Source organism: Lipophrys pholis (genome assembly GCF_963383615.2).
Source record: "Lipophrys pholis genome assembly, chromosome: 7".
NCBI lineage: Eukaryota > Metazoa > Chordata > Actinopteri > Blenniiformes > Blenniidae > Lipophrys > Lipophrys pholis.
Window position 1 is genome coordinate 4,086,895 of NC_137638.1, and position 8,621 is coordinate 4,095,515.

The following is an 8,621-nucleotide window of genomic DNA, read 5'->3' on the forward strand; positions in this document are numbered from 1 at the left end:
CAGGTCTCCCATCATGGAGCAGGCGTTGGGACAGGCGCAGCGACTCTCCACCCACATCTGCAGCGGCTCCGTCGAGCTCAGACTCTCCTGCCGGATCACCGACAAGGAACGATTCGGATCGCAGTGGAAGTGAACGATGGTGAGAGGACGAGGGAGGAGAGCTGGAGCAGGAGGAGGAGGGGGAGGAGCTGGAGGAGGAAGAGGAGGTGAAGAAATGAATGGTGGTGAGAGGAAGAGGGAGGAGAGCTGGGGGAGGAGCTGGAGGAGGAAGAGGAGGTGAAGAAATGAATGGTGGTGAGAGGATGAAGGAGGAGAGCCGGAGCAGGAGGAGGAGGAGGAGGAGGAGCTGGAGGAGGAAGAGGAGGTGAATGAATGAATGGTGGTGAGAGGACGAGGGAGGAGAGCTGGAGCAGGAGGAGGAGGAGGAGCTGGAGGAGGAAGAGGAGGTGAAGAAATGAATGGTGGTGAGAGGACGAGGGAGGAGAGCTGGAGCAGGAGGAGGAGGAGCTGGAGGAGGAAGAGGAGGGGAAGAAATGAATGGTGGTGAGAGGACGAGGGAGGAGAGCTGGAGCAGGAGGAGGAGGAGGAGCTGGAGGAGGAAGAGGAGGTGAAGAAATGAATGGTGGTGAGAGGACGAGGGAGGAGAGCTGGAGCAGGAGGAGGAGGAGGAGCTGGAGGAGGAAGAGGAAGAGGAGGTGAAGAAATGAATGGTGGTGAGAGGATGAGGGAGGAGAGCTGGAGCAGGAGCTGGAGGAGGAAGAGGAGGTGAAGAAATGAATGGTTGTGAGAGGACGAGGGAGGAGAGCTGGAGGAGGAAGAGGAGGAGGAGGAGGAGGAAGAGAAGGAGGAGGTGAAGAAGAATTTAAACAAGTTGTGTTTGTTTATGTTGGCGATGTTTGTTTTTGTTTTCTTTGTGTTACATTCATTTGTTTTCTCTGTCTTATTTATGTTTGTATCGTATGTCACCAGAGTATGAGACAGACAGTGAACATCGTGTTTGTGTTGTTTGTTGCTTTGATTGTATTTGTTTGTGTTTTGAATTAATTGTGTTTGTGTTGTTTACTGTATGTTCCTGTTGTGTTTTGTTTGCATCGTTTGTTCTTTTTTGTTTTCCGTTGTTTATGTTTTGTTTGTGTTTTATCTTACCAATGAGACGGTGTGTTTGTTTTTTAAGTTGTTTGTTGTTTTCATGTTCGGTTTATATTTCCATTTCTGTTGTTTAGATTTGTGTTTTAGTTATAATTGTGTTTGTATCTCACTAAAGTATGAGGCAGACAGTGTGTTTGTGTTGTGCTGTGCTGTGCTGTGTCGTGTCGTGTCGTGTCGTGTCGTGTCGTGTCGTGTCGTGTCGTGTCGTGTCGTGTCGTGTCGTGCCGTGTCGTGCCGTGTTGTGTCGTGCTGTGTTGTGTCGTGCTGTGTTGTGTTGTGCTGTGTTGTGCTGTGTCGTGTCGTGTCGTGTTGTGTTGTGTTGTGTTGTGTTGTGTTGTGTCTCACCATAGTAGGACACAGACAGAGTGCTGATTGACTGGTTGTAGTGGAACTGATTCCCTTCATGTCTTCCATAGTTGATGTATCGACTCTCAGTATCGAGTCCGAGACGTCTCCTCACGAAAACACATCAAATAAACAAGCTGGACGTCATTTAGGATCTTTGAGTCAACAAACAAACAAACAAACAAACAAACAAACAAACAAACACATCCTGAGAGATTATTTATCAAAACTCGATCCTGAACAGATTATACTTAATGAACCTCTGCTGCAGTGTGAATGTGTGGTGCGCCCTCTGGTGGCCACTCTACAGACTGCAGCTGTCAGGTTATTAAACCCTTTACTTCGATCCAGAGATTTCTCCTGATCGTAACTCCTAAACTGTTTATGATATTTTCAAAAATCAAAAAGTACCAGAAAGTAGGGGAAATACAGCGCTTCGTTTGACTCTAGAGGTGAGAGACGTGAGGTCGTGATTGGTGGGTCACAAGTTTCAAACCCGCAGCTGACACGTGACCCTTGGCCTCTGCTTCCCCCCCCCTCCGGGTTTGTGTAGTGAAGGTTAACTATGAATAAGTGCAGTAAAAAAACCTCTTCATGGGTATTAGTGAGGATTCTTTCTAAATTAATTAGATTAACTTGATTTTATACGGAAGAAAACATCAAGACGTGTCAAATTCACCTGCAGACAGGAATTTTAAGGGAAAGCGTTGAATTCTACCTGACCAGCAGACACGCCGCCACGTCGGTGCACTCGCCGCCTCGCAGATCTTCGGGCTCGGTGAACAGCAGGCAGGGGCTGAAGGTCAGGAGGACCTCGTCTCCGTCTCCGTCTCCGTCCCCGGCTCCCAGCGGCCGCCGCCGCCCCAGGAAGCCGTCCTGGTCGCCCAGGGCCTTCAGGTTGATGACGCCGCTGCCGTCCTTCATGATGCACTTGCAGTGGTTGACCTTGAGGCAGCCGGACTGCTGGGAGGAGCGAGGCGGCGAGCAGAGCAGCAGAGAGAGGAGGAGGACGGCCTGCAGCCTCATGGCGGCGGAGGAACTCTGAGGAGGAGCGAGGCCAGCTGACGGCCAAGTGGCGGCAGGAAAGTAATTAGAATAAAGGTGATTGTAATTCCACACATTCCCGAGGCCGACCGTTGTCACAAAGCTGCAGCAGCAGCGACAGGCTGCGGCTCGGCCAGGAAAACTAAATAATACAGAAATAGAACCAGATTTTGGCGCGATGAGATCACCTGCTGCAACACAAATATGGCCGAGCTCAGGCTCCAGTCTCTTCCTGTGGATTTTCTGGGAGTATCTCACTTTCCTCGCAGTGTAAACTTATTATTGTCCTGTAAGGATGGGTGTGTGTACATTAGGGTGTGTACAAGTAGTGGACAATACAAACTCTCCTACATTTTAATCCTTTGGAGACGTACATCAGTTCAGGATTTACACAGAATGAACATTGTCAGATTCAAAGGCAGCCAATAGGATTAAGCTTTTCTTTTCATCAACCAAGCCAAAAACAGGATTTTTACCAGTAAAACGTAATAAAAAGTTTCATGTTTGCATGTGAATGTGACATGTTGGTTGAGTTGGTATCGAGCCGATACCAAATAAATTCGGGGCCAGTATCACCAGTACCGATACTTAACGTTCAAAGTTAATGAGTCATCAAAATGCTAATTGTGTATAAATTTTCATGACCTTTACGTGTTTTATAATTTTTTTTCCCTTTGGTTTGTTTATAATTCTTTATTTCATTCAAACGTAAAAAAATGTAATTAAAATAAACAGTCTTAGCAACTAAATTTCCAATTCAACACATTTTGAATGAAAAGCAGAAGAGAACATTCTTATATCTGCCCCTTAGTTACCTTTCAAGACCTTTAATGTTCAACATTCAAAATATTTAGATATTTTAAGCATTTAATCTGCAGTATTTACAATATATAAATAACAAAATATTCAAAATTTAAATTTTTGCTCAAATCAAATGTCAAACATCTCGTACGATTTATATTAAAATTAAATTTTCATACAACATTGCAGGTTTTGTGTGTTTCTGGAGAATTTAATCAAATTTGATAAAAGTTTATCGGTAAATACTTTATTGCAATAAAAACACTTGTTCAAACAACAGTAACAAAACTTTTCTCCCATACATTGAAACGTCTGGATGTTTATTTTCCATAAATAAAGTGTACAACACCTGGCTTATCACCGAGTTTCACTCACTTGTGGTAACAAAAACATGTCGGGCGATTCTGAGGTGGAGTTGGACGGAGGGAGAGGGGAAGACGCCAGCGGTTGCAGAACTGTGGCCGTTTATTTTTTTAAACACACGCTGGACCGATACTCATTTCACACACACACATGCAGTATAGTACTGCAGTGCAGCAGAACAAAAACTGCACTTCCCCAAAAAAAACAAACACGTTACAACTCCATTTCCCACAATACACTTGTCATTTACGTGGGGGTATTAACATGTAACACAGGAGAGAAACTAAAAGTATCGACCTCATTGCACTGGTATCATTCGATACCGATACCAATGTAGATATCAATACTTGGATCGATCCATCCTCCACTTCTAATGGAGCATTTAACAGGCAGGTTCAGGGTCAGCAGGGTCAAAGGTGCGGGGCTGTGTGTGTGTGTGTGTGTGTGCTTTAGACATTGTGAACGAGTGGCTCATGTCGGGGGTGGGGCTTCAGAACTGATGGGCGTGGCCTCTGAACACTCGGTTTATGTGGTTTGCACACATGTAAATGTGCATCATAGGAAGTCATCTGAAGGTTGTAACATAAATTACAGCAAACTCAAGTTTCAAATTTTCTAATTGTAGATTAAAAAAAAACTTGTTACACCTGCATCATCTCTGAAGTTGGTTTCCTATTGGGAGATGTCACTTAATGATGTTTAACTATACCCACGTGTGTGAAACTAACTTCGTTATGATTGCTGTGCTTGGAGACTTTAGTTCAGGGGTCATTCAGTCTCATTTCATCTGGACTGGGCCAGAAAAACCTTGAAACAAGTTTTTCTTTGTTGCGGCGCAGAGTACCTGATGAAAAGGTTGGTATTCACAAAAACAATTCCTAAAGAAAAGGACTACAATCTTAACGTGAGGCCAATTAGAATTAAACTTTCTGGTTCAAAAAAAGTGAAATGTCTGGAAAACTAAAACTGCTGCATTATGGGTGTTATTGTTTTTTTACAAACTCACCCGACAGCATGGCTGAGGATAATTCTATACAACTGTAGGGATGAGAGTACTTCCATACATAAGTTGATTTGCAAATTAAAATTATTTAGATGCAGCAAAACTAGAATCTACGTCGTGACTTGACGTAAAGCAGCTGGAGGTTTTTCGATCTAAACTCTTTATTCATTCGCGTCACGACTGGACTTCCTGCCTCCCATAGGTCTGGAAAAAGAAATCAACTCGCCGGCGTCCGACAAGGAGCATCAGTTCATCTCTGGTCTCAGTCTTTTGGTAAGCAGTTGTAGATGCATCAGCAAATATCAGCTCAACAACATCATCACAGACCAGAGAATCACTAGAGCGCCAGGTGGGACTGAACCGGATCGGCTTCACGTTTCCGTCTCCTCTAAATCTCACACACACAGGAAAAGATGCACAAGCCTGTTAATGGTCTTTTTACACAGATTTTATTTAGCCAATAGAAAAAGCCTCTTAAGCTTTGACAGCGAATTTGCGCATAGAGTAGAGCAGGTCCTTCTTCTGCTGCTTCTTGGTGCGCAGACTCTCCTCGTGCTTGTTGAGCCGGCGCCGCAGAGCTCGGGTCTTCTTGGGTCTCAGGTCCAGGGGCTTGTACTTCTTTCCCTGGAGGAACAGAACCAAGAACGTCACTCGGTGTCGCGGCTCAACCGTTTGTTGTCAAACCGGACGGGAAGCAGCAGCGAGTCAACAAACGGAATCATCCAGATCACCGACGCGTCAATATTCAACCGACTGCAAACCTCGATATTAAACAAGGCGAAGCTCAGGGACTCGCAAAACGAGCTTTATAGAAAAATGTCTTAAGTTTCTTCAAGCCTGTAATGAACACACGCCGCCCCTGGCATAGATTCTACAGCCCGCTGCAGAGAAAATGTGTGTGTTCAGTTCCCTGGACTGAAAAACGTTAATATCGTAGTGAGGATCAGCATTCAGGTCATCTCAAGTCTCAGTCTTTTGGTAAGCAGTTGTAGATGCATCAGCAAACATCAGCTCAACAACATCATCACTGACTAGAGAATCACAGGCGTGCAGGGAGGGTGGAGGGTGGGAGTCAAACTACAGGCCCAGAGGTGAGAGTGGGGGTGGGGTGGGGTGGCTGGTACCTTGTAGAACTTCCTCAGGTTCTCTTTCTGTGTCTGGTTGATGACCGTCAGGACTCGGGCGATGGATTTACGGACGACACGGCTGAAAAGAGAGAGAAATGTTAGAAAACCGTTTGGTTTGCTTGTTTTTAAAAGACTTTTTGGACATTAAAAAAAGACTTCAGGTACTTAAAAACTCCACTTCAATCAAAGTGAAACACTTCATAATCTGATTAGTTAATCCTGATTCACTCCAGCAGGACGACGGCGTCATGTCACATAACCATTTGGATCAAGAACTTCAGAGCTGAAATGAGGTTTAAAAATACAAACTGCATTCAAACTGACCTCATGGTTTAACACTGAGTGGCTGAGGAGGAACGATCAATTAAAAAAAATGTTTGTCCAGGTTTAGATCTCTCAACCATTAGACTCATAAGACTGGCGGCTTAAATAGGGTATTAATATCAGAACGAGCATTGGGGTGAACAGGGAGAGCTCAGGAGAACTGCAAATAAAGAAATATATCAAAGTGCTGAACTTAATCTGCTCATGTAACAAAGAAAAAGTAAAAAAAGTAAAACTTTAACACCTATTTATTTCTAAAAATCTAACCATGTTTGTGCTTTTTAGTGTTTAAATACAAACACACAAATGACAGGTCGTCAACTCACGACGACTCAATACAATATATAATTTAACAGATTTGATGCGAGAAAACTACTAATTTCCTAATTTTATTGACAAAAATAATTTCCATGTGGGATTAATAAATAATTTCTACTCCATAAAGACTCGGCCAAGCTAATAACCACATATTGTCTCCGTTTTGAACAACGCGAGCCAGTTTGTCTCAAACTGCTCGTCCCAGAAGCAGAAAACCTAATCAGTGATTGTAGCTCTTAAAGAGTTCATTTGACTGAATGTGAATTCCTGTTAAGATTTTATTTTTTGACTATTCAGACAGTTCCAGTGTGACAGTGAACCACACGCACTCACTCGTCTTAATAACTGGAAGCCACTACTGTGATTTCAATATTAGTGCACATGAGCAATATGTGCACTACCTTTAATATTCGCTCGGGTTTTCTCTCTGCGCTTTATTTTAACTTTGTTTTTACACAATTCCTCTTGCCTATAATCTCTATTGTCTTATTCTAGTTTAATTTGGATTATATATCTTGTCTCCATTTTTAAATTCTGGACGATAATCTCTCCACTGTATATTCAACTGTTTGTCTTAAACGTACAGCAGAATTGACCAAGTTAATTTTGATTTGTATTACAGATAAATTTCATCTGAACGCTCCTGGCAGGTAAACTTGTACTATTAGAAGGTCACCTGGTTCAGAATTCACATATTGATAAAGCTGATCGGCTATTTTGTTAGCAGCATGAACGCCTCACCTGTTTTTAAACTGGTATAAGGGAATATGACGATGCCACGTCTCCCGATCAGAGTCGTGATGGTTGAACTGTTCCTGCCTCCTCCTTAACACACATTTCGTGCAGTACTCACATTTTGGAGAGCTTGGAAGCAGCTCCTCCGGTCACCTTGGCCACTCGGAGCTGAGACAGTTCATTCTTCAGGTCGTCGAGCTGCTTCAACAGCTCTTCCTTCTTCTTGCCCCGCAGATCTCTAGCCTTGATTTTGGCCTGAACGGTAGAAAATATAGAAAAATATAGAAAAGTCAGGGTGGGAAAGACGCATCGTAGACGAGCACTGTCAGGACAGCCGCTACTGCTAAACACATGTCGACCGAAGCTCACGGAACTAAATTACATCAACACAGCCGTGAATCACACAAATTCCTAAATTATATGTATTATAACTTAGTCACCACTGGGTTTGACTAATAAAAAGTGAGCTAGATCTTTTTTTACGAACATTATTGAGCCCTTTATGATCGAGCTTCGTTATTAGCATTAGCTTCCAGTTGGCAGCGCAGCTTCACCACTCTTAGCAGTCCGGATAGTAACATATTACTCCGTCCTCGCGGCAGTCTACCTACAAATACCAGCACGTATCAGTGCATAAGAAGCTTATATCCTCGTATAACGTGAATTAAAACGGTTGTATTGGGTTCTAAAATCATTAAAAGCAGATTTGTGAGCGGAGCGTCGCGGCTCACCATGTTCGGTCTCTGAGCTCCGATGGAAAGGCCGGACGTACCGCGTGCTCACGGAAAAGACCGCTCTTCTTCTGAGGATTAAATGAGATTGTGCCAACAGCGCCCCCTGACAGGGTGGAGGGGCAGTGCAACAACACACCGCCGGTGAAGTCTCCACATAATAAACACACAATTATCAAAAGACAGGACGACCCCCCTCCCCCAAAAAACCTACCCAAAAAGAAAAACGCAACCAAATCTATCATATAAGATAGTAAAAACACTCCGATAGAGCCAATAATCTACAACAAACAGCCTCAATGTGACCATAAAATTGTTAAAACAACCAAACCCCTACCAAAGATTTATTAAATCATGGGCAAGATGACTCCAAAAAATATATTAAAATAGATATTGAAAACACTAAGATAGAACAAGAAATCCACAACAAAAAGGCACAATGTGGCCATAAATGGAAAACTAACCAAAAACACCCAGATAAAAATATAAAACAAGTGTTGTAGTAAATGTACAACTACTGAAAAGACAGAAGATGCACACAAATAGAAATTATGGCTTCAATGTGGCTATAAAATATTATAAACACTAAGATGGAATCTGAAATCGACAACAAAAAGGCTTGATGTGGTCATAAATCGCAAAATAACCCCCCAAAAATATGTAGTAGATACACAACTACCA

The 8,621-nt window shown here is 43.2% G+C and overlaps 1 protein-coding gene across 1 annotated transcript; it reads right to left on the reverse strand.

Moving 5' to 3' along the window:
- Positions 1 to 5,137: 5,137 nt before the first annotated feature.
- On the reverse strand, positions 5,138 to 8,013 carry rpl35 (ribosomal protein L35). The gene is made up of 4 exons (XM_080468049.1): positions 7,941 to 8,013; positions 7,328 to 7,464; positions 5,830 to 5,911; positions 5,138 to 5,329 (listed from the first exon to the last, which is right to left on the reverse strand). The coding sequence occupies exons 1-4, from the start codon at positions 7,941 to 7,943 to the stop codon at positions 5,180 to 5,182; spliced, it is 372 nt and encodes a 123-aa protein (XP_080324175.1). The 5' UTR covers positions 7,944 to 8,013; the 3' UTR covers positions 5,138 to 5,179.
- Positions 8,014 to 8,621: the final 608 nt, after the last annotated feature.